General features: G+C 61.3%; 1 protein-coding gene across 4 annotated transcripts in view; it reads right to left on the bottom strand.

Annotated features, from left to right (window-relative positions):
* Positions 1-1,857: 1,857 nt before the first annotated feature.
* The window catches only part of ZNF423 (zinc finger protein 423), a 254,468-nt gene continuing 231,873 nt past the window's right edge, over positions 1,858-24,452 (bottom strand). For all 4 annotated transcript variants that reach the window (XM_037141593.2, XM_037141595.2, XM_053663283.1 and 1 more), the window contains 3 exons: positions 22,958-23,089; positions 21,396-21,511; positions 1,858-2,419 (listed from right to left, as the gene is read on the bottom strand). In XM_037141593.2, the coding sequence (XP_036997488.2) occupies positions 2,390-2,419; positions 21,396-21,511; positions 22,958-23,089 (278 nt within the window). In that variant the 3' untranslated portion in view covers positions 1,858-2,389. The remainder of the gene's footprint in view (positions 2,420-21,395; positions 21,512-22,957; positions 23,090-24,452) is intronic.

Raw genomic sequence — 24,452 nt, 5'->3', positions numbered from 1 at the left:
CCCTATGAGCCCCCTCCCTGCAAGAAGTCACGAGGGACTCTCAGCAGGAGGGGCTGGGGGGAGGCAGAGTCAGCCGGAGAACAATGGGGCCGGGGCGAGGGGGAGTCGGTGGGGTTCCCTGGCTGCCTTGCCATCGCCATAAACCTCATTACCTCGTGGTCCCCTAGGCTGCCTCTCTCCTTACCCAAGGCATCCGCCGGCTTCACTGCTGATTCCCACATGGCGTGAAAAGCTCTTAAACCCCCTGCTGTATTTTTAATGGGGGCAGTGACTAATTTAGCCCTACGCCACCAACCGTCAAATCAAATCTGCTCTTGGTAAGCACTCACCAATAGCACTGGTAATAGCACCAATAGCCCTCAGGTAAGCACTGAGGACTCACCTGGGCTCCGTGGGGTTCGGGATAAATCTGGGCTGGAGGGGGCCCAGGGACACGCAGGTCCGCCCCCAGACTCAGCACTGTCAGCCCAGCAGGCCTGGTTGGGGAGGCAGGGCAGCCGGGCCCAGCCTCAGCCCCACTTCGGGGGGTGCTGAAGCCTACCTGGAGATCTCCCCTAAAACAGCCCAGTCTCCAAGGGGCTAAGATTGGAGTTTGCTGCCTTGGGCTCCCAGGAGGCAAGAGCCCTGAATTGTAAGGGTGGCTGCCACATGGTGTCCCTGCCCACCCCCCACCACCCGGGGGGTCGGAGGCCGCTCCGTGATGCGCAGGTGAAAAATGAAACACCCCGCCCGTGTGCGAACGGTACAGGGGGTGGCAGGTAGGGGAACTCTTCCGGGCGCCCAGAGGCCCCTGGTTATGGGAATCAGAAGACACTGGGCATAACTGCTCCGCACTCCGCACCCGTGACTTAGTGCTACGTCATAATTAGGCGCAATCTGTCTGCCTGTTTCATTTCCGCTCTGCAGAGGGTAACGGCCAATTTTCTTGCCCCTTGTGAAAGGGCTTCCCCGTGCAGGTTCTGAAGCCCCGGCCTCAGACGGGCCAACGGGCCGAGTACAAGCATGCAGGAGGGGTGGGAGACCAGGCTGCTAGGTGGGCCCTGGGGTGCCAGCAGGGCCAAGAGGGGTGAGGCAAGCAAAGGGCAGAAGGTGCAAAGGTTCAGCAGACACTTCTTCTCGGGGCTTGCAGATGCAGGTGGTCCTGAGAGCAGAGACCCCCGAGCCTCATACCCTCTGCACCTCACTTGCCCCACTAGAGTGCTGGACACCCACCGCTGATCTCTGCACTAGGGATCCTGCCACCCCTGGCTCTTATCTGCAGCCCCCAGCTTCTGCCACAGCTCCATGCCGGACCCACAACTGAGCCGGCCTGGAGGCCTGGCCACAGCAGGGTCAATCACATAAGGGCCGACACCCGCCCCTGGGAAAGGCATCCCAAGCTGGACAAACAAGGGACGGAGTGCATGGGTGTGTGAGCCACCAACCTGCAATGTGGCTTTGGAAAAGCTGCCCACATACCCTGGGCCCTCAGTGTGCCCATCTCTAAAAGAAAAAACGGGATGATCTCATCTTAAAGGGTGCTCTCCACTGACTTCTGCGACCAGCTCCTCAGACTGAGTGGGGAGTAGTTTAGTATGCTCCTGTCCCCAGGGAACCTGGGTCTGTCGTGTGCTGGCCACACCGGCAAGGGGGATCCCACAGGAACTCCAAGGACATACCCCACGGGTGACAATGGCTCCCCCGCCCCAGCCCCAGGCTGGGGAGGAGAGAACCAGGCAGCGGTGCCGTGTGGTGCGGACCCCTGTAGGGGACTGCACTAGTACCTGCGGTCAGGCCGAGTCACATGTAAAGGCAGACCACCCAGTTGCACTAGAACCGATTGTATTCATTACATAGTTTTAATCACTGTCCGGTGAACTGGCAAATCCAATCAAAGCATTAGTCTTTAATTAAAAAAATGAAAAGGAAACATTCAGACAATAGCCAAGCAATCACGTCACGATGCACAATGACCTAGAACCGCAATTAAAAAGTAGTTAACCGAAGGGGCGGGGGCGGAAAAAAACAAGAAAGAAAGAAAAAGAAGCAAATTAAAAAAATCACACTAATCCTTTTTTTTTAAAAACTATCAATATAATACATGAGGGAACAAAGGACAAGCCTCAAAAAGCGGGTTTCTCTAACTCTAGAAATGTAGTCTGCGGCAGAAACCCTAAAAGCACACTAGCTGAAGCAGGGCAATAAAAAATACTGAGCGTGGAATACTTTTAATCTCTGCCATTAATATTCATTTCCAGCTGCTTATAATAGCAGCGCCTCATGGCCAAATCATTAGAGTTTTACATCTGGGTTGCAAATGACACTTTGATTGGATGTAATGTTCAAATGGCCCCTCCGCACGGCGTCTCCGGCAAGCCTTCTGCGGAGAGGTGTCCTGTCGGGCGGTCCCTCACTGTGCGTGCTGGCTCATCGTGTGATTCTGCAAAGGCGAAGAAAGGAGACGCGCGTGAGGGCAGAAGAATGGAGCGCCCGCCCGTCCCCTCCCACTCAGTGCCTTTGCGCCCAGGGCCGCAGAAAAGCGGCGCGATTATTCCGAGAACAGAATGCAGCCGGAAAAAAGTGCGCCAGGATGCGGCTGCCAAGACGCCACCTCACCGATGTGAGGCTTGGGGATCGGGTCCTGTTGCTGCCAACCCAGGCTCCCTGTCAATTGTCCCCCCCAATGCTTTCCCCCCCAAAACCGTCTGTGTCTTACCGTGGTGACCGGCTCTATGGAGGAAAAGGGGAAATGCCGGGGAGGTAGCAGGAATTAAAAATACCTCCGTTCACCTCTCCGGCTCCCTTTTGCACTAATGATGAGCAGAAATTGTGTCTGGTGGCCAGCCAGGCTTCCCCCAGGCCCCCTCTAGTCCATCCCAGGAGCTGCCCCGAGCCCAGCAGAGGGAGATAGGACACGGGCCAGGGAGCCCTCTGGTCAAGCAGCTCCCCAACCAGCCCAGACCAGCTGAGGCAGCAGGTGGCCGTGGTGCCCTCCGCCTGGACAGGGGACAGTCACCCAGCAGGGTGGCTCATGTGATCTCTGGTGAGGAGAACACTGAGTACTTTGGCCAAATCCACCTGGGAATCCGAGGCCCAGGGGCCCTGCTGGCCAAACGCTTCCCCCTCCCTGCAGCTGTGCCCGCAGCAGGCCAGCCCCTCGGCCTGTTTCCACAGGAGCCAGCAGCCTGGGGCTGTGGGTGGGACTAGCCCCTCAGAGACTGCAGGTTCTCGTTTCTATTTCAGTGGTCCAGGTTCCAAATCCAGACCCACCTGGTCCAAGCCTCAGCGGGGTTCAACCTCATCAACTGGAGAAAGGAAGCAACCTCTACCTCAGGCAGAGCAGCCCTGCTTGGGGGCAGCAAAGGGCTGCCAGGCATGGGGGGGGGCAATTGTCTAGGAAGGTTCCTGCCTGCCCACACCTGGGTTCCCAGGGGGCTCAGCATCTCCTCTGGGGTGCAAGGTGCCCCTGACCTGCAGCTCTGCTGATGACCACCAGGGGTCAGATGCGGCCCTGAGTCTCTCTCCTGGGCTCCAGGTCTGGGCTTGCGAGGGAAGGGCAGGGGTGGGGCCTGGGGACATGCCCAGCCCTGGGCCCAGGACCCTGAGGCAGAAGCTTCCCCCTTCAGCAGGGATGGCTACTGCCCCCGTGGGGCCACCACCACCCCATCTCTGGTGGCAGGGGCCTGCTGGCCTCATTCCTTGGGCTCTGGGGCCCAGGCTTCGTGGCAAGCACACATGCTGTGTGCTATTACAGGTACCTTCCTTTCAACCCTCACAATGGCCTCACAAGGTAGGACATGGTACGATGAGAAAAAGCAGGCTCAGAGAGGCTCAGTGACTTGCCCAGGGTCACCCAGCTGGGACGCATGAGGGTACTAGGCAGCTGGAATCGAAGAGAGCTGGGGACTTGGGCCAGAAGTCAGGCTTCCGGCCCCCCACACCCCACAGGCCCCCCAGTCCACAGGCTGCCTGCACGCCACCCCAGGCAGGGGGAGCACAAGGCCCGCCAGCACGGCCCGGCACCTCGGCGGGGACTTCGCGGACCCAGAGGCACACGGCGGGTTGTCTGAGACCACAGATGGGTTGCAGTGGTTTCCATGGGAACGCCCAGCCTCCAGCCCGGGCACCTCTCCTCGCACTTGAGCAGGGACAGCCAGCCAGTCCGAGGGGAGCCAACCCGCCCTCCGCCGAGCCGTCCTCCCCGCTTCAAGCCCTTGCCCAGTCTGCTCCCACCTCGCCTCTCCTCCCTCCCAACCAAGCCAGTCTTGGGGTTGTCTGGGCACAAGGTCCGGTCCCATCCCTGCAGCCCCTCGAGGCTGAGGCCCCTCCTGCCCACGTCACACACATCCGTGTGAGGGGCCTGCAAGACTGACCTGCTCTGCGGGGATGTGGGCAGGGGGCCCACTTCCTCTTGAGGCCCCACCTGGCCCGACGCTGGGCGCCCTCTGCCTGGCACAGCTGCCCAGAACTGGCCGATAGCCCGTCAGTTAACAGTGCCGCGTGGCCTGCACTAGCCGGTGCGGCCGGCCCTTCTTTGTGTGTGGGGGCTTTGGGGGAGGCAGGTTAGGAAGATGAACATGAATGACTTTTTCTGTTCTCAAAGGACAGTCCCTAGGGCCTGGCACCAAGTAGACTCTGAGTCAGCATTTCTGGATGAGCCCCGGTGGGGCGGGTAAATGAACGCGTGCACGGGACGTGGCTACTGGGGAGGGAAGCGTGCGCACTCCAGGTGGGAGGCACGGCAACAAAGGTGTGGAGGCTGGAGTAAGCGGGGTGACCCTGGCAGAGGTCACACGGAGGACTGTGGGGTTGGCCCTGAACGCGGTGGCCTGTGTTCCAAGGGCAGCAGGACACCAGACATGATGATATCTGATCTCCACCCAATCCTCAAGGACCGCCCCCACAAGCATGGGGAAAAGGGGTGTCGGGTCATCTCTGCCAAACGGAGCAGCCTCTTGCCGGGATGCCAAGGGCAGGGCCGGTGCGGCATTTGTAGTCCACGCCGGCGCACCCGGGCGGACGGCACAGGAGCCCATGCTGGGGACCACTGGTTAGGATGATGCCAGGGGTCAGGTGAAGCAACAGTAGCTTCCCTCTTAAGGAGCAGCAGCAAGCAGTTCTTCGGTCAGACTCCAGAAAGCACTTCCTCCAAGAGGGCTGGGTGACAGAAGGTGAGACTTCCCTCCCCGAGCTCTCCGAGAACAAAGGCCCAGGATGTCACAGCAGATGGAGATGTCGACGCTGGAGGCCCCGAGGGGCTGGCACCAGCATTCACTCGACGCAGCATTATTATCTACCTGCTGGATGCTCCGCTCTGGGCACGATGGGGGGCGGGGGGAAGGCTCCAGCTGGGCCCACCCGCCCCAAGGGCCTGGGACACAGACACCCAAAGGTTTGGGATGAACTGCACAGATGGCAGCTCAGCAAGGGACATCGGTCAATGCCACCCAGGAAGGGTGTGTGTGGTAGGGGTGCTGAGAGCCCAGGTGCTCCCCTGGCGGAGGGCACCAGCTCTGGAAGGGCGATGGGACCTCACCAGGACTGTCAATCACCCCCCACACCTGTGCGCAGCGCAGCTGCCCTTGGAGCCACTGCGGATGGGACCGTTTAATGCCCCTAAAAGAGCCACAGTGCCTCCCACTCGGGGAACTGCGACTCCAAGGGCCGAGTGCTCGGTCAGGCCTCCTCAGACCGCGCCTTCCTGCGCGGCGTGGTTCGCACAAGGGCGTTTCAGCTTAATGTCTATTTCGCTATTTATGCCTGGGCTATATTTAGCCCCTTCAGAGAAGGAAGGAAATCGTTTTTAAAGATGCTGCCGACCCCGCAGGTGAACGCTTGCTCTCCAGCACTGTGAAGGCCGCGGTGGGTGGGGAGGGAGCCGGGAAACACTGGAAGGCACCCGGAGGGGAGGCCTGGCAGCCGCTCGGGCCTCACCGCCTGCCAGGGAGACGCAGGTGTGGGACGGGAAGCAGGTGAGAGAAATAAAACGGGGGTGGGGGTGGGAGTGGGGGTGGGGGTGGCGCTGGTTTGCAGTGGAGATCCAACCCCTGGGCAGAGCGTGTGTGGCTCTCGGCGAGGGAGGCTTCAGCTGGGGCCTGCTTCCGGTGCCTCTGCCTGGCGCCCTGGGCCATCTGCGGCTGGGACACCAGTTAGTGGCAGGCAAGGGGGTGATATGGTGTCAGAGTCAGGGGTCAGGTTGAGCTGGGGTCCTGCTGAGCCCTCTCTCTGCAAGTCATCAGCAAAGAGCTCAAGCCTAGGCTCTCTTTGTCATGCCCTCACCTTATTTTACATGGTCGGTGGGCCATTCATTCATTCATTCATTCATACCGAAACTCGTAGCTGGGCTTTCAGCAGCAAAATGACCCCCAATCCAGAACCCAAACCCAGGGTCTTGGGCACAGAGGGGGCATGTCAGAAGCCCGTTGCTGGACCATTCTTCTCAAAGCACCCACGCGCACCTGCACGGGCCAGTCAGAGGTTCAGGTGGGGCCCCACTTGGCCGACTCCATGCCCAGCAGTCACGCACAGGCGCATGCGCACGCACACTGGCCAGCAAGCCCGCCCCAGTCTGCGGCTAGGATTCCTTCCCCACGTCTTGGCTCTGTTTTTTGTCTCTTGGTCTAGAAGCTTCTTGGTCTCTCTTTGACCCTCACCCCCCACAGGGGAGAATCGGGGGTGCTCCCAACGCAGAGGCTGCCCGGTGGCCTGGCAAAGTTGTCCGTGGAGCGATAAGGCCAATCTCTGCACACCCGGGGTGTATGGGCAGGGGCTGGAGCGGGCTCTTCTGCACATCAGTGAGCTGGCTCTCAGAGGCTACCGTCACCTGTCCCTCCTACGGTCCAGCCACCCTGATTAGAACAGGCCCAGAAGATCGTAGCCCCTCCATGGCCCACAAGTGCTGGGTCCCAGCTCTGCTACCAAGGATGAGAATAAGGCAGATGAGCTGGGTCCCCAGTTCGAATCCTAGCTGTACCACTTACCCGCCCTGCGGCCTTGAGCAAGTTCCCCGAGGTCTGGGACTGGGGTGGTAAGGACAGAGCCCGATTCCTCACAGGCTCTGAGGGTCCTCCCCAGGCCTGGACTCCAGTCCGAGCCTGTGGAGATTTGAGGGGCCCATGAACCATGTCTCGCCCAGCCGCCCTTTGAGGAAGCTTTGCACTGGGTGTGTGTGTGCGCGCACACGCACGTGCACACGGGGACAGCTTTCCAGACACTGGTACCCACGACGATCACCGGTCACACCTGCCACGTGCCCCCCGAGTGCCACACCCCACTGTCACCCCTTCACACCTATTAACTCATGCAAGTTCCACGACAATCAGGGAGGTAAGTGCTATCATCGTCTCTATTTCTCAAGCAGGAAAACTGGGGGCACAGCGCACCGCGGCCCTGCAGTGGGTCCTGACGCCCTGGGCAGAGCCTGGACGTGACCGCAGCACGGCTCTGCCTGGGAAATGTGCGAAGTGCAGCATCTGCTGGGGGAACGATGAATAATTCAGCTTGGCAGGAGCACAGGGCCGGTGCCACGGAGACAGCCGGGAGAGGGAGGGGCGCGCGCACGGATGCGGCTCCCTGGTGCGAGACGAGGCAGCCTGCCCTTAATCTGGGCCATGGGGAGCCATCGACGGTATCGGGGCTGTGGAGTGACACAAGGGGCTGGGGAGAGGGAGGAGCCCGCACCTCTGGCCGTCCGGGATCCCCTCCCACCCTCCCCGACACGCACACGCACGCACACGCACGCACACGCGTGCCGTCCACCTTTCCCTTCCAGGCGGGTGCGGCGCGGCAGCTCCGTTTCCCTCCCTGCTGTGTTTCACCTGGGCAGCCCCTCTCTGCGATGAGCACTTATTTTTAGAAGAATCTGACACTCGTCCAAGGGTCTAAGACGAACAGATGGCCTGTCTTAAAGGCTCGTATGTTCGCTAGTTTGCACTTCTGACAAACGGTAAGCGCACTCAAGAGCACACCATAAACAGCGCTGAATGAATCCTCGGAACACGACTTAGCTACTGCACGTCATTAAAATTGGGGCTGAGTGATGGCCAAGGTTCCCTCTCCGTGCCGGCCCGGTGACACAGATGCTTCCCCCCGGAGCCTGGCCGTGACATTTAGGCACCTGCATACCCCGTGGCCCCCACCCAGCCAGCCAGGGTTTACCCCACCCACACAGATGGCAAGAAAAGGTGTGCCACATGCAAGGGACACCCCACCTTGGCATCAGGGTCCTGGGTGCAGCTGGTGGCCCACTGGCCTGAGACGGAGCCCTGGAGTGCCCTCGGAGGCCGAGGCAGCTCCTCCTTGCACCGGGACGTGTGTGAAGCTTGCTGGGCCCTGCCTCCCAGACAGCCAGACAGGCTGTTGTCTGCCACTCCAGAGCGGCAGGAAGCGAGCCTCGCACCCGCACAGCCGGGGACGTCTGCCTCTCTGTCTCTCGTGTGAGCAATTCATCTGGCTCTCCTGGCCTACGGGGAGGTGCGGCTCCCAGGGAGCAGTGGGGCTGGCTTTGGGGGAGGGGGTCTGCGGCTAGGTGCAGGGCCCAGAGCAGGCGCTCAGAGTCACCCGAGGGCACGTGATGCACCACACAGCCCATTCGGCTCTCGTTGGAGGGTCCCCAAGGAGGTTAGAGAGGTTCTCTCGTCTCTGGGCCCTGGTGGGGCATGGGTGCCTCTCTCTAAAGCCCTCTCACCAGCACCCAGCAGCACCCAGAACACAAAGACCAAAGCAAGGTGGCCTGGCTCACAGCTCATTCCATGAACAAGAAAACATCTTCCCTCAAGTGAAACGTGGGAGAAACCAATGTGAAAAAAAAAAATCCCAACGAACTCCCAGAGGGCCCAGTTCTGTACCTTCTGTGCTTTGGAAATAACCCCCCTGGAGGACAGATTATTAGGAGGGAAACGGAGGCTTCTATTAGAGACTCAGCCTGTAAACAGAGTCCCTTCAGAGTCACCCAGCAAAACAAGGCAGCTAAGCATAGCTGTCCCGAGGGACAGGGTGAGGGACAGGGAACCTGGGCCCGCCCACCATAGCCCAGTCGGCCGCTCTGTACCCAGAGCTCGGTGGCAATGCGAGGAAACACAGGGGTCGTGGCTGTCATCACAGCGCAGGAAGATGACAGCCTTCCCAGCTGCCCTCAGAGTCACCCTCCTCAGTGGTGCAGGCCCCACTGGACCCCGAGTCCCGAGCTTATTGGGCTGTTGCCACTGTCGCTGTTTTTCCAAGGGAGGAAGGAGGCCCCAGGGGCCGGGCCCTTGTGGTCAGGGAACCTGGCCGACTTGGGCCTAAGGACCAAGAATCAAGAGGACCACGAGCTCCCTCCTGTGATCTCGGCCCCTCCCGGGCAGGGACACTGCCCTGGCCTGTCCACCCCCTAGGGCACCGGGAAGTCCCTTCTGACCACATCAGCCACGTGCCTACTTGGGACCAGGGCCCTGGGGGACAGTTCATCTCAAGTTCAAATCCAGACATGGACGCCTGCCCCCAAAGAGCCTGAGCCAGACTCCTGAAGGGCGTGACTGCCCCGACACAGCAGGGCAGGGGTCCAAGCACCCACACCACCACGGAGCCAGAGGGGGGCCTGGGGGCGGTTCTTTAGAATGAGAACCTCGTTAAAAATGGACGGGTTTCCGAGACCAAGAGCAGGGTCTCTACTCCCACCTCCAAACACATCTGTGGCTCTAGCTCGGGTCAAAGCATACCGTGCGCACAGAGCCCTGGGGGAGACTGGGGTGTCCACCAGTGGGGCGACAGACTCGCAGCAACCGTGGCTGAGCTAAAAGACGGGCCTCTGGGAAGCCCAGCTGTGATGGGCAGCTTCCTCTGGAGTGTGCGGCCAGCCTGGGCGGAGACCTCTAGGTCAGGGGCAGGGGCTGTCGGGCCTGCCTTGCAGGTGAGTGCAGCCAGACCAGGTGCCAAGGGCACCCCACGATCCCAGGCCCCACATGTATTCATACACACAGTAAGTACTCCACCGCCCTAGCCCCAGCTGCCCATGACCTGAGTCCCGCCACCTCGGGAGAGCTCTGCTAACCAGCAGGGCTCCAACCACGCCTGGGACATACCCAGCCCCCGTCCATGGTCCTGACAGCCCCGCAGCCTCAACCACTTTCTTCCAGCTCCCCCAAAGCGTGGCCCTTCGGGCTGCGCTGGACGCTTCCCTGCTGAAGCCCCGCCCACGGGGTGTGTCCCGTCTCGCCGCAGCTCTGCACAGGTGTGCCTCCCTTGCGTGTCAGCCCAGAGCGTGCATGTGCTAAGAACACAGTGAGGATTCTGGAACGACTGCCGGCAAGGCTGTGGCAGCTACAGCAGCTGAGCAAGCCCTCCACAGACACAGAAGAGCTGGGGACTCCTCCCCTGCCGTCCCTGCCCGGGGCTTGAGGATGCTGAGGGCGGCGAGCCGAGCACACACCCAGTGCCACGTGGCTGCACCTCTGTGAAGTCCCTGGAGGGTCAGACTCACAGACGGAGAGCGGACCGGCGGCGGGTGCCAGGGGCTGGGGGCTGGGAGGTCGCATTTAGTGGGGACCGAGTTTCCGTTTTGCAAGATGGAACGAGGTCTGTGCATGGTGTTGACACGTGACTTCGCCATCCATTCTGGGTACTGTCACCTCTTACATTCTACTTATTTATATCAACACACTTTATTTTATATTCATTTTATTTACTTACTATTTTATTATGCGTACGTGTATAACGCACATTGTATCGCAATTTTTAAAAGCTGTTGGTAGGATCCCCCTGGTAAGTGAGCAGGTGGGAGTGGGAGGTGCCTGGGGTGGGTCCCAAGCCGCGGACCTCCCATCTCTGGCTCAGGGCTGGAAGGAAGCTGCCCCGACCCGGGCAGCGCCGGTGAAGGCCTTGTGAGACTGGAACAGGCTGCAGCATCCCAGGTGGGTTGGTGGGGTGGGGGGAGTGTCACGGGCACCCGCACGAAAGACCTCCTCCGCCTCCAAGCTGGGCGGGGCTTCCTGTGCGAGCAGGAGTCTGGCCATGGCCAAGGACACAGCGCCCAGGCCCAGGGAGGAGCTCGGCAGCTCTCACACCTGCTGGGCAGAGGAGCCCGGTTCTCTCTGGCCCTGCGGCTGGACAGGTGGGAAGCCCACCTACAGACATTAAACATTTTGCCATGTTAGGGGGCAAAAAAAAAACAACACTAGAAGGACATTTTTCCCTTGAAACTTTCCAAAAGTTTTTAGGCCTTCAGAACTTTAATATTTACTCACGAAAATTTGACAAGAACTCGAGCTCCACCTGGAGGCCTCGTTTTCTACCAGCCACATGCCAGGGCGGCGCCGGTGGCTGGGACGGACGCTGGGAGTTGGGGCTATGCCGGGAAACCTGGGTCACATGGCCATGAGTGACGCGGACACGCACGTTCGGGCGCCTGAACCGACCCGGAGCTTTTCGGTTTCAGAGACGATGTCCCAGACTTTGACCTTGCCCTCTCCTCCCTGACGAGGAAAGTTCCCTGTCTTCCTAAAGGACGGACCCCCGGTGATCAGCTGTCTGGCAGACATTCTGAGGGTGGTCCCCTCAGAAATCACGGCCCATTGCCCCCCCAATGGCTTCCAGAGCCCACATGGCCCAGCCCCCTGTCGACAGCCCCCGGCTGGCAGCCCCCCCGCCCCGGCTGCAGGGCCTGAGGTTCTGGGGGGGGGGGGACCTAATTTGCTGTGATGAATTGTGTGCATGCACCAGTGAGCAAGACTGCAGCTGAGGCCGATTATCCTAATGACTGCGACGGTTCTCGTGAAAACTCGTGGGTGTGCACCGTGGCTCATGCAGACGGGGAGTCCAGTCTGGCTTGAAGCAACGGGTGAAGGACCCCCAGCGCCCAAAAAGGCCGGCTGCCCGCTCCTCAGAGCTGCTCCCACAACTGTGCCCCCCGCTGCGATGCCTGGTCTGCCTCCCTCGCTCTGCATCCAGCGTCCAAACTGTGGGCGCAGCATCACTGCCCACAGCTGCCCCATGTGACCAGGCGGGCCTGCCCATGCCTCCCCCCACCACCAGGCAGAACCCGCTGGTGTCCGGGAGGCTAAAGGACCCTCTACATGTCCAGTCTGTCCCGTCACAGTCCGCTCACCAGAGCGGGTGTGTGCGAAGGTGCATGTGCAGTTTTAGGGGCAGGGAGGGAGGGGTAGCAGGTGTCGTTTCTGGCGCTTGCTTGGCACTCAGCACGAAAGGGTGTGCAGCGGATGGATGGAGAGATGGGTGGGCGGGTGGGTAAGTAGATGGGTGGGTGGTGGGCAGATGACGAATAGATGATGCATGGAATGAGTATGGATGGATGGTGGACGAATAGATGGATGATGAATGTGTAGATACGCAGATGAGTGGGTGGTGGATGGATAAGGAATAGAGGATGGACGGAGGTATCGATGGAAGGATGAATGGAGAGATGAGTAGATGAATAAGTTACGGATAGATGGATGATGAACAGATAGGTGAGTGGATGGATGGAAGGACAGGAGAATGAATGGGCAGATGGCGGATGGAAGAATGGGGGTGGGTGATGGACGGGACAATGACTGGGTGGCTGGTGGATGGACAAATGAGCAGATGAGTGGATGGGTGGGTGGGCAGACTTAGTGGTGGGGAGGGTGCATGAATAAACCAGTGGGCGGGAGGGTGGACGGCTGGGGAAAGGACCGTGGGCTTAGCAGTTCAAATGCTGCCTCAGCGACTTAGTGTGTGTGTGATCCCGGGCAAGTCGGTCCGCCTCTCTGAGGATCGGACGCTCACTTGAAAAGTGGGTGGGCACCACCTCTCTCCCTCAGCCTTGTTATGAGTCTCAGTGAGCTAACGTGTGGACGTTTTCACAGCCCATGTGATGACGTGCCCATGTTTACTAATGTCACCATCAACCCTGACCATGAGGCATTGCTATCAGTGTCAACACAAAAGCATGCGCGATGCCACATTTTTGATGTGGTAGCTACGGCAGGAAGAATGGAGACACTAAGGACATCCCCCAGGTCAGAGATGCAGCTGCCGGGCTGTGCGTCGGTCCCTGAGCCGAGGATCAGGGAGCCCCACTTGTGCCCCATTGAACCCAAGTGGGAGGCATAACTCCCCCACTCCCTCCCCGGGCTCCACTTCTCCCTGCCAGTCTCCTCCGCTAACACCCGGCTTCCAGCCTCAGATTTCTGCAAAACAGAGCGAGCGAAGAGCATGTCTAGCCGTGCGACTCCTGGCTCAGCAACTTCTGGTCGGTGAGGCACCAGTGAGATGATACTTATGAACTGTGAAGTGTTGCAAGCCTGCCTCAACCTGAGAGCCCAGGTAAGGGGCCAGGTGTGGCCGACCAGGAGGGGGTTGGGCTGAGCCGGGGAGCCCGTCCCTGGGGGCTGCGGTCGTGCAGGGATGCCGCCAGGGGTCGCCAGGCCTGACCTATGGAAACGGAGAACGCCGGCCGTCCAGTGTGGTGGCGAACAGGGTGGGACCTGGGCCGGTGGGTGGCCAGGGCCCAGCACCCAGCAGCTCGTCACCGGCTCTGTGCCCGAGTCTTGTCTCAGTCACACAGGCAGCATGAGGATCGAACGACTGGATGCGTGAAAATGCTCAGAACCGTGTCCGGGAACTAACGAAAACTATGTAACTGCGAGCCGCTCTAACCGGAGGAAATTGGCATTTTTGGAATGCAGACAACCACTTCAAGTTTCCAAACTCCCCTGGGCCCTGGTCTGTGTGCGTCCGCCCTGCGTGCTGTGAAAACGTCCAAGGTCTCGCCAGGACAATGACTGGTCCCCACGCGCCCCCTCACCCCCTGGGAGCCCAGCCCGCCCAGACAAGTCCTGCATCTCGCTTCCCCTCCCATTCTGCCGTACTTCCTCCCAACACCACAGTGTGTCTGTCTTGCAATCCCAAAGAGTATAAAACACCAGTGTTGGGTGTATCCCAGCGAACCAAAAGATGTGGCCCCCTGAGCGGTGACACACAAGTTTGGTAAACCGATTTAAGAGCTGTTCCCGGGAGGAAACTGTGCATCTTAAAGTATGTCGGTGAAATACGGTAGGGGCCAGCTGAGAGCCAAGGCTGGGCTGCTGCTCCTCCTACATTCTCCTTACGCCTCCCCACACGGCCCCACTTTCCTATTGAAGAAACTGAGGCTGAGAAAGGTGAGGTTGCTTGCTAAGTTATAGAGCTGGTAAGAGGTGGCGCTTGGTTTGAGCCCAAATGGCTCCTCCCCTCTCACTGTCCTCCCCCTCTCCTGGTGCCACTGAATGAAGAGACACCACACTGAACCTGTCACCTGCCCTCGCCCACCTCCTGGCACACACTGAATGTCACTGTGGCCCTGGAGGAGCCCTGGCCAGTCCGTTTGACTTTGCCTACAGTCCTGGAGCGGAGCGAGGGGCCCCGTTTGTGGCCCACAGAGCAAAAGCAAGTTCCTGCCACCACTCCCCTGCCCCCCGCACTGCCCCCAGCCCCCCTACTCCCCACAGTGAATGGAACTCGCGCTGCTGACCGGAGCTCCTGAAATGCCAGCTTGCATTTCTCATCATTAATTTCTTTCTAAATGTCATTAGTAATTGCTCTTGCTCAACCGAGGAGTGTGGTGCAGGCCTCCACTGAGAGCAGCCCCGCCACGCCAGGCCCGGCGCCCGGCTGGGGGCAGCCAGCGTGCTCCCAGCACGCTGGGGAGAGAGGCTGCAACACCAAGAGACAAAGCAGGGGGTCAGGAATGGGACAGGAATGGGGCCCAGTGACAGAGAAAAGCCTGCCATGACCCAGCCTCCACCACTGCCTGACTGTGCCTCAGCCTCTGCATCCGCAAGCTGGGGAGGGGAAACTGCGCAGCCTCATAGGAGGGTCCCTAGGGTGAGACAGGATGAGCAAGGCAAAGGGTACCCCACAGTGCCTGGGGGGGTGGCGTTCTTTATTCCCACCAGGGCAAGCTCTGCCCAGCCACTCACTAGCTGTGTGATGCGGTATTGAGTCTCCCATCTGTGAGCGTGGGACAGCAACCTCACATCCATTCTACCCCCACACCCTGGGAGGCCCCCAAGGCCCCACGTCTTTCCCGTGCTGTTGCACTACGGCACCAGCCTCTTGTCTGAGTCGGGGCGGGGGCGGGGCTCTGTCCGGTGCCAAGCTCTGGGAGCCTCGGACTATCACGGCCCCTACTGTCTGGGTGTGATCTTTGTTTCTAAGAAACTGAAGGCATTTGGTGCCGGCTGGGGCGGCGCCGGCGAGGGGCCGGGCTCACGCACGCACAAGGGCTCTGGCTGGAGGCTCCTGGCAGCTCCCCCGTGCCCATCTGTCGCGATGGCACGCTGCCCCTCTAACGCTGGTTGGCCCCCCGCCCTAGGGCATGAATGACAGGCTCTGATGGGCAGACGGGCAGCCCGCGGCCAATTCCAAGTGCCTTCTCTGCCCAGAGCTGGGCCCTGGGGGCAGCCCCCTCCAAGTCCCTGCCTCTGCACACTTCACGGCGCAGGCAGAGAGAGGTCTGGGGCTCACGCGGGCATCTGACAGGGCCAGGCGTAGCACCCCCGCCCACCGCTGCTCGTCACGTCCCTCCCCCGTGGCAGTGGGGCTGCTGCCTCTTCAGGCCCCGCGGCCTCTAGGCCCTCGATATCCACAAGGAATTGCCCCCCCACCCCCGTCTACTGAGGCCCAGAGAGTGCACCAAACTCTCTCGAGGTTGCCAAGAGGCTCTGTAGTAGGGCTGGGGTTTGAAGTCAGGCCGTCTGCCCGAGGCACGGGCACAACACCACCACGCCATGTTGCCACGGTGAACGGAAGTCGAGATGCTCCGGGCTCGAGATTCCTGACCCAGCGGGGGAGGTAGGACACACAGAGCGACTGTACCCTGAAATGTGCCCCCTCACCCTCAGGGAAGCTTACTCTCCAAGTGACTCACACCTGTAGCCTCTCCGTCTTCACAACAACACGAGGTGGCAGGTCTTAGCCCATTTTACAGATGAGGAAACCGAGGCCAGAGAAGTGCGAATGCCAGCAACAGAAGATAATGAGGCGGGGACCGTCTGAGGAAGACCCCGCTGCTGCCATCACCGGCACCTCCCCTCACTCCTTGGGGCTGGGCCCCTGGTCTCTGCACAGCAGTGGACAACACAGACTCGCCGTCTCAAAGCCGGAAGGCGGAAGGTGCTGCTGCTCACGGAGAGCTCAGCCAGAGAGTCAAGTGCTAAGTATGTGCCTAGAGCACTTTCCACTTTTAATTATTATTAGTTATAATTACCCGGCTGGATCTGACGGCAGCAGCACAAAGAAGCAGGGAAACCGGTGCCTCGGTTACCCCTCCTACAGGCCTGCAGCTCGGAAAGGGCTCCTGGCAGCTGCAGCGACAGCGCTCCTACCTTCTCTCCTCCCCGTGTTGGTGGCCTCTTCTGTCTACTTTCCTGCTCTCTGGGAACTAAAGGAAATGTAAAACACTTGGGGGTGCATGGATGGATGGATAGGTGGGTGGGTGGGTGGATGAATGGGGTAGATGGATGAATGGATAGGTGGGTGGATGGATGGATGGATGGCAGGTGGAATCTTCACCCTCCAAAGACTCAGGTGAGAGTGGGAACTTGGGACTAGACATAGTTATTAGAATCTGTATTGGCCAAGGGATCAGGGGTTAAGCCTGGAGTTGAAGAAGCTGAAGGAGAAAGGATCGGCGAGGGGTTCTCAGCGAAGGGACCAGAGCCGGGCCCTGAAGCCCAAGAAGGGCAGGGCATTCAAGCAGAAGCAGCAGCAGCCTCAGGTGCATCCCGGAGGCCCCCACCTCTGAGTGGCGAGACCAGAGCAGCCCAGAAAGATGACGCAAGGAGGCAGGCGTCCGTCTCACTCACGCCCCTCCGGCCCCACTGCCCTCTCCTCTGTTCCTTGGACACCCCAAACCTGTCTACACCTCTACACCTCCGCACCGGCGGCTCCCTGTCCTGGGAGAGCCCTCAGCCCTTCCCCTGACTGGTTCATTCTCAAGCTTCAGGACTCAGCTGAACATCCAGTCCCAGTTTTCTTTCCTAATGTTCCCTCACCCTTGCCCTGACACACACACACACACACCCTCTCCATCCCAACAAAATGTGAGGTGACCTTCACGCTGGCGTTTCCCACCCAGGGTCAGCTCTGCGAGAGCAGGCCTGCCCCCACCCTGTTCCCTGCCACACCCAGGCCCCGGGGTGGTGCTCGCTGTAGGATCTCAGTAAAGGCTGGTTCTGTGAATGCACATTCAGGGGAGGGGAGAACCAAGTGCTCTCACGGGCTGGGAAGACAGCACCCCAGGGGAGCTCTGAGCACCTTTCCTGGCTGGGTGCCGGCACCCGTCCACGGGGCAGGGCCCAGTGGGCCCCACCGGAGAACACCTCGCCCTGCTCGAAATCAATGGCAATCACTTAGCGGGACGTGGCACGCCTGGGCGCACAGAAGCAGGCGGCCTGAGCTAATCCTTTAAACACATCTGCTCAAGGCCGCTGGCCGCTTTGCCACCACGGGCCACTCAGGAAGTGTTCCCCGCAGCCCCTCGGTTTGTCACGGAGGGTGTCCAGCCTCCTGGGCACGAGGCAGCCCGCCGGTGCCGCAGCCCAGCACTGTCGCCAAGGGCTGCAGAATGCCGCAAGTAACAGAGGCCAGAAGGGCCCTCTCTCTGGGTCTCGCCTCCCTGTGCCAGGGCTCAGCGAGTCCCAAGGGTCTGTAAGGGGTGCACGTGGGGGTGGGTGGACAGCCGAGAGGCACCAGGACCTTGAGGTCCTAGGAGAGCCCCGTCTCCAGCACCAGCCTGAACCTTCCTTCTCCGGACGCCTGGCCCGAGCCGAGCTCAGGCCCCCAAGCTCCAGCCCAGCACCCTCGGCTCCCAGGCCTGGCTCCTCCGCAGAACGGCCCCGGGCCCGGCGCTCCCACCTGGGCCCACCCGCTGGAGGCTCCTCCGCGTCCCCTGCCACTGCCGCGCGTGCTACCTGCTTGGCCCAACTACTAAAATAGCTTTTGGGTCCCCTGACGTGAGGCGTTTTCTAGTTCAGCACTGCAGGTCTCATTTCAATCCACCAGCTCATATTAACGGCAGTTCCTGTAAACTTCGGAGGGTTTCTGTGTGCCTCAGTGGCCAAGGCAATGTGGCTTTGCACGTGGCTCTGCTGTGCGCCAGTGACCTTGGGCAAGCCCCTTGGCCTCTGGGAGTCTTGAGCCCCGTATCTGAATGTGGAGATCGGAGTTCTGACTTCACGGGCCGTGCGGAGACCAAGGTTGGCACACAGGAGGGATCCACCTGGGGGGGGCGGGGGGCGGCTGCTCCATTCCTTGTCTAATCTCCGAGGGCCCTGGTCCGCCAGGCCAGAGGCCAGCCTGTGCGCTGTGCTGCCTCCCTCAGGGCCCTCCCAGGAAGGGGAGAGGGAGGTGCCATCCTTACCCTGTGTCTGCAGCTACAGAGGTGCCACAGGGACTCTGAGACAGCTGGGCTGCACGGGCAGAGCCTGCCCCTCCTCTCGGCTCCGCCCACCCTTGGCAAGGGGCCCACCGGGCCCCAGGCCTTTACCTGCTCATGCCTGAGGCTGGAGCCGCCCGGCCTACAGCCCTGATGTTGTCCGGCTCAGTGGTTTACAGGGTTCTCGCACCCCCAACCCACCCGGCACGCTGCCCTCCACGGAGCCTGGGCACAGCAGGGGAAACAGGGTTCAGAGAGTAGGCAGCGGCCAGAGTGCCCAGAAACCTGTAGGAAGGGAGACTTGCAGGCCTGGACTCTGCCCCGTCCACCCGCCTCACGCTCTGCACCAGACGTCACAGGACACTCGGCCGCCGGAGCCCATCAAGGCCCAGAGGGGACCAGGCCTGTCTCCTGCTGCACCATCTAACCCAGCGGGTCACTCAGGGGACGTGAACTTGCCTGCCAGCCGCAGCCTTGGCGAGACGATGACAACAATGTCCATGGCTGAGAAACCCTCTTCCCGACGCAGGAAATTGCTATCCGCGTTACTTAACCAAAGCCATTATTTGCATAGATTTGGCGTTGCTACAACACTTCCACGTTTAAGTGGTCTGTAATTAAAATCATTAATTGCAGAAAATAGTGACTCGTTAAGGCTATAATTTAGCGAGGTTCTCGGCATTTGAGGATCTGCCTTCGAGGTTGGCGGGGTGACCCAGGGACCCACCGACTCCCAGGTGCGAGCTGCGGGCGTGTAGGTGAAGCTGAGTCGAATGGCTTCACCCACGGCACCCAAACCTACGTGTGCAAGGTGGGCCCCAGGCACGGCGGTGCCGACAAAGCTCGAAAACAGCGGGCCAAGAAGTCCGTCTGGGACAGACCCAAATGCCACCAAGGAGCAGGCCCCTCTCCTGGCACCTGGGACAACTCGAATCACAGCTTAATGTGTGCGCCTGAGTTTAAAGGAGGCTGTCGTGCTGGGCTATAAAAAGCTCCAGGTGTCTGGGGACCCGGGCCTATTTCGGTAGCTGGGCCAGGCAGGTACGGCAGGTGGGAGGCAGGTGAGGCTGCACATAGCCAGCTCGCAAGCGAGGAGGCTCCCTGGACGACCTGCCAGTCAGGCACCGACACTGTGCCCCCTCCGGTCCCAGGACAGCTGGGCCAGCCAGCAGGCCCCTCCCTGTCCCCAGCACAGAGGTACACGCTCAGTATGGGACCGGTGGGCCCAGGGTGGGGTTGCTCCCATGCTGGTGGTCGTTTGGAAGTGGCAGCCCCTCTCGGGGCCTGGGTCCGAACAAACTGGGTCTGTAGCTGCGTCCCACACTGTGAGGAGGGACAGCTGTGAGAGCGACTTGAGGACGCACAGGGACAGCAGGCAGAGAAGAAACAGGCCTTCCGGCACACAGCCCCGGTGACCGCCAGATGGTGACCTCTGCCCCCGCCCCGTGGCCAGGCCCTCGTTTCCTCTGGGCAACGGCAGCCACCGACTGCACAGGCAGGGCCGCCCAGGCCTGGCTCTGCGGTGGCTGTGGTATGGTGACCGCGCTGCCCTGCGACCGGCCACAGCTGTGCCCCTTCAGCCCCAAGAGAAACACCATCGCTGCTCCCTGGTGACCTCCTGACTGGGCTCTGGCTGCGGTGGCTTCAGCCTGGTCCGGGAGGGTGAGCAGGCTGCTGAGCTCAGGGGCGGTGGGCAGAACGGTTTCCTCGGGGGCAGGCGCACCGCGTGGGCCAGTGAGGTGTTGACAAAAGCCGGCTGTCCCCTCCCTCCAGGGCCAGGGTAGGATGACCCCCCCCCTTTGAAATGGGGCTTGGAGGCCACAGGACCTGCTCTGGCGGAGATGGCGTGAGGCGCGGAGGTGGGTGTGGCGCCCCGAGTCCCCTTTCTCCAGGTCTTGGGGACCAGGCGACGTGACAGGAGGTGGACTTCCCTGGGCCCAGGCCACCGCAGGAGGGTGTGGAACAGAGTCCCGCCCCACCGTGCACCTGGATATAAATCCCAGGCACCACAAGTCTCTGTCCTTCGAAGACACACACCAAGGGGGTGTTTGTCACTGCACAGACCCTCGCCTGGGTCCCACTGAGCGTGGCGTGACCTCCGTCCGAGGTGCTTCTGTGGGGGGGTGGTGTTCTGCTGTGGGGGTGGGATTACTCAGTGTGCCTGTCGTGCTACCTTTGAAAACACTGTGTGTGGGAACTGCATGGGGAACCGTGTGTGAGTGGGGGACACTCTGGTCCACGCAAAGCGCATGTGTGATGTTTCTGTGGGCGTGTGCACTACTTCTGGGTGGGTGAGCGGCCTCTCTAAGTGTTCTAAGAATTTCTTGCAAAAAACAGTGGGTGATGAGGTGGTTTTACCTGGACACAGACCCTGGTGTTCAGCATGCAGTAACAGGTGAGATGGGACACCAAGGGGAGTGGCCGCAGGGGCCAAGGGAGACCCCGCCCCAACCCCTCCCTTCACGAGGGCCCCAAAGCTACAGCCGGGCCTGGGTGGGGGTCTCAGGAGCTGGTCAAGGCCGTTGCGCCCTTCCTGGGGGCCCTAGTGGTGGCATCCCTTCCTCTGAGTCGGGGCCTGACCCGCCATCCCCCGCCTTCATGTGTCTGGCTTTCCTGGGCACAGGTGGAGGCTCCGAGACCCCAGACCCAGGTCCTGGCTGCACACTGCCCTGGACTCAGCTCTGCAAACCACACAGGCCGCCAGCCACAGACCCGAAGCTCCACTGACCATCACTGCATGACATCAGTGGGGAGACAGGGTCCTGAGAAGGGAGGGGCTTGCCATAGAAACACCACAGACGTGAGCTTCAGACCCTGCTCCAGGCTCCACGGCTCCACTCAGCTCCCCTGAAAATGCAGGGCCAGCAGGGGCTCCCCACACGCCAGCTGGGCAGGAGGGCAACCGTCGGCTCCAGATGCACGAGCCAGGCCCAGCCGCCTGGTGCTCTTCCTGCTGGGGGTGTGCTGAGCACCGGACCCAGCACCCTCAGCCCCCCACAGGCAAGCACAGTGGAGGGGGCGAGCTGCGCACAAGGGCACTGACCTGCAGCTCCGTCTGGAAGAAGAACTTCTGTGGGCACTGCGAGCAGTCGTAGATCTTGTCTTCCTGCCCGTGCACCGCGAAGATGTGCTGCTGCAGCTTGTTGGCCTGGACGAAGACTGCAGACGGGCGCGGCGTCAGGGCGGGGCCCTGGGGACGCTGGCCCTGACACCCTGAGAGCTGCCACGCCGCTCACAAGCAGGGCCCGCCTGGCGCCGACAGCCGACCAACCAACAGGCTCCTGGGAGCAGAGGTGGCTGCAGCCAGGGAGGCGGACCTCTGCTGAGTACGGGCTGTGCAACACTGGAGGTCACTTAACCTCCCCGGGCTTCGCGTCCTCATCTGAAAAATGGGGACCTGCCACTGCCTGGGTGGCTGGGAGGACCACGTGGGTTCACCTGACAAATGCATGAACCATGTGGCACAGGATTAGCCCAGTGAACACTGTCGTCTGCCAGGAGCCTCCTTGAATCAGCACAGGCCTGTAAGGTGGGTACTGTTGTCCCCATTCTACAGAAGGGAAAACTGAGGCACTGGGAGTAGGAAGTGCCTCGTCCCAGGTTCCGCTGCTAGGAGGCAGCGAAGCTGAGATTTGCTTTGCACTGAGGAAGCTTAGTGCAACGTCTGGTACGAGACGGCGCTTGGTCAACACACGCTGTTAATGCTGGTCATGGACGGTGCTGCCAGCGTCCTCGGATCCCTGCACAGGGGCCCCAGCCCAACTAGTCCAAGGAGTGTGAAGGTGACTGATGGATGGGGCTCCTGCAATGGAGCGGGGACAAAACCCTGGGATAGAGGGGTGTGAGTGTGCGGGATACTCCCCACTGCGCAGCCCCTTCCTCAGGCCCGTCGCCGAGCGGGGTCTCAGCCCCAGTGGCAGGGGCCCAGGCCCTGGGGGCACACAGGAGGCAGCTGTGGAGCAGCTGCGAGTCTGGGAGGGGGCACTCCCGAGACCCCCCCTCCCAACGGGCACCCTCCCCAGGGCAGGCGTCCTGCCGTGGCAGACGGCAGATGTTGGGGCGGCAGGGGAAGGCCAGGCTCCCCCTCGCACACCAGCTGCCATCTGGGCAGCAGGAGGGGCCGGCAGAGGCCCCGAGACCAGCCTTGGGCTGGGGCAGCCGCTTGCCTGGGCTGGCGGCCAGCCTGGGGGCTGGGAAGCTCGGCCGGTGGAGCTGCCCCCGACCCCCAGCCCGGAGCATGGTCGGACGAAACGTGGAAGCAGGAGGGGCTCCAGGGGGGGTCTAAAGGGAGAGTCCACTGGTGCTGGGCCGGGCTGGGGGCTCACAGAGGCGAGCCTAGAGCCTCCACCACCAAAACGGAGAGCAAGGCTGGGCCAGCAGAGGGCTCGCAGCAGCTGAGTGCAGGACCGAGGGGAGGCCCAGGAGAGGGAGCCCCCTTCACCTGTCGTGGAGGAGAGGCCAGAGGGCATGGGGCGGGACAGTGAAGCTGGGGACCCCGGGGCCTCCCCAAGAGCCCAGGGGCACACACTGAGGACCAGCAGTTCGTGGGCAGGGCCCCAGCTCCCTTCCCCGCCCTCCCTGCAGGCCCCCCACCGGGCCCCTTACCTGTGAAGCACACGGGGCATTTGAAGGTGCCGCCCATGCCCTCGAAGCTGTGCTCGATGAGGTGGCAGAGCAGCTTGGCCGGGGAGTCGAACATCTGGTTGCACAGCTTACACTCGTGGTTGATGCCTTCCTCTGCAAGGAACCGGGACAGTCAGCCACGCAGCACGCACGATCCTGGCAGCAGCCCGCACCCTGCATGCCCAGGCCAGCCCGCTTTGATCCCCAGAACCAGCGCTGGTGGGGGACCTCGGATGCTGAGACCCAGCCCAGCCCCAGAGGGTCCAGCCCCCTAGATCTGGCACTTGAAGGTGTCCTTGTCTGTGACTTGTTCTGCCAGCCCAGAGACCCACACCGTGTCCCATAGAGAGGCCCTGGGATGGGGTCTGCGTGGGGGGCAGGGGTCCAGCCAGGACTAAAAAAACCCCAAGAGAGTGTTTACTGAGCATCTACTGCATGCCAGCCCTCTGAGCAGGGGATTCTGGGGGAACCAACAGAATGCTTCCCCCACCCCAGGACCAGATGACGGACAAAGGTGGTGAACGCGTCACCGCGCCAGGAGGTGCCGTGGGAACCTGGGGTGAGCAGCAGGGCAAAGGGTGTGACGTGAGCCTGAGTGGGGATGGGGATGGGGACAGGGTGGCGTGAGGCCCGAGGGGACACGGGCTCACACTGCAGCGGGCCTTTTGGCCACTGGAGGGGTTTACTCTGTGAGAGATGAGCACAAAAACCAGTGAATCGCTCGTTTTAAATACTTTCAGCAGATGCCACCCAGTCCTCACAGGCACGGGGCAGACACCCTGTCCTGCCTCCAGATCTGAACGCGGCCCTGTCTTCCCGCCTGGGAGCCACTGTCACTTCAGACGTTCCCTCCCAGGCTCCCAGAAGCGGACCCTGGGCACCGGTGTTGCCTCCCGCATCAGGAGCCAAGGTCTTGTGCCCCCGCCGGGGTTGGCAAGGTAGAGTTCAAGTCCTGACTTCTCCCAGCCGCGTGATCTGAGTGTCAGTCTGTGCTGGTAAACAAGGGCCACCAGAGTCCCCAGTGCCGAGAGAGGGTGGAAGAGCCTTGCACCGGTGACCGGGAGGCAGCAGGGGGCAGGGCAGAGGATCACACTGGCTGGAATGCCCCTGGTCCAGGGTTGGAACCCGGCTCCGCTGCTTACTGTGTGACTTCAGACAAGCCAGGAAGCCTCTCTGGGCCTCCGTTCTCTTCCTTCTAGAAGACTTGCCAGCAGCCTCCCTCACCACGGCACACCTGTCAGAGCGGCCCAACCCCAGAACAGCGACACCGAGTGCCCGCGAGGACGCGGAGCGACGGCGACCTCGGCCACGGCTGGTGGGCGCCACGTGGTGCGGCCGCCGAGGACGGCAGTTCAGCAGTTCCTCACGGAACCACACGTACTCCCACCACACGATCCAGCAACCCGGCTCCTCTGTATCCACCCGCATGAGCCGGACATGCATGTTCACGCAAACACCTGCACACGGGCGTTCTTAG

This window comes from Artibeus jamaicensis, unplaced genomic scaffold (assembly GCF_021234435.1).
Source record: "Artibeus jamaicensis isolate MK-2021 breed Jamaican fruit bat unplaced genomic scaffold, CSHL_Jam_final contig_3152, whole genome shotgun sequence".
Lineage (NCBI taxonomy): Eukaryota > Metazoa > Chordata > Mammalia > Chiroptera > Phyllostomidae > Artibeus > Artibeus jamaicensis.
This window is presented reverse-complemented; position numbering and strand designations above follow the sequence as displayed.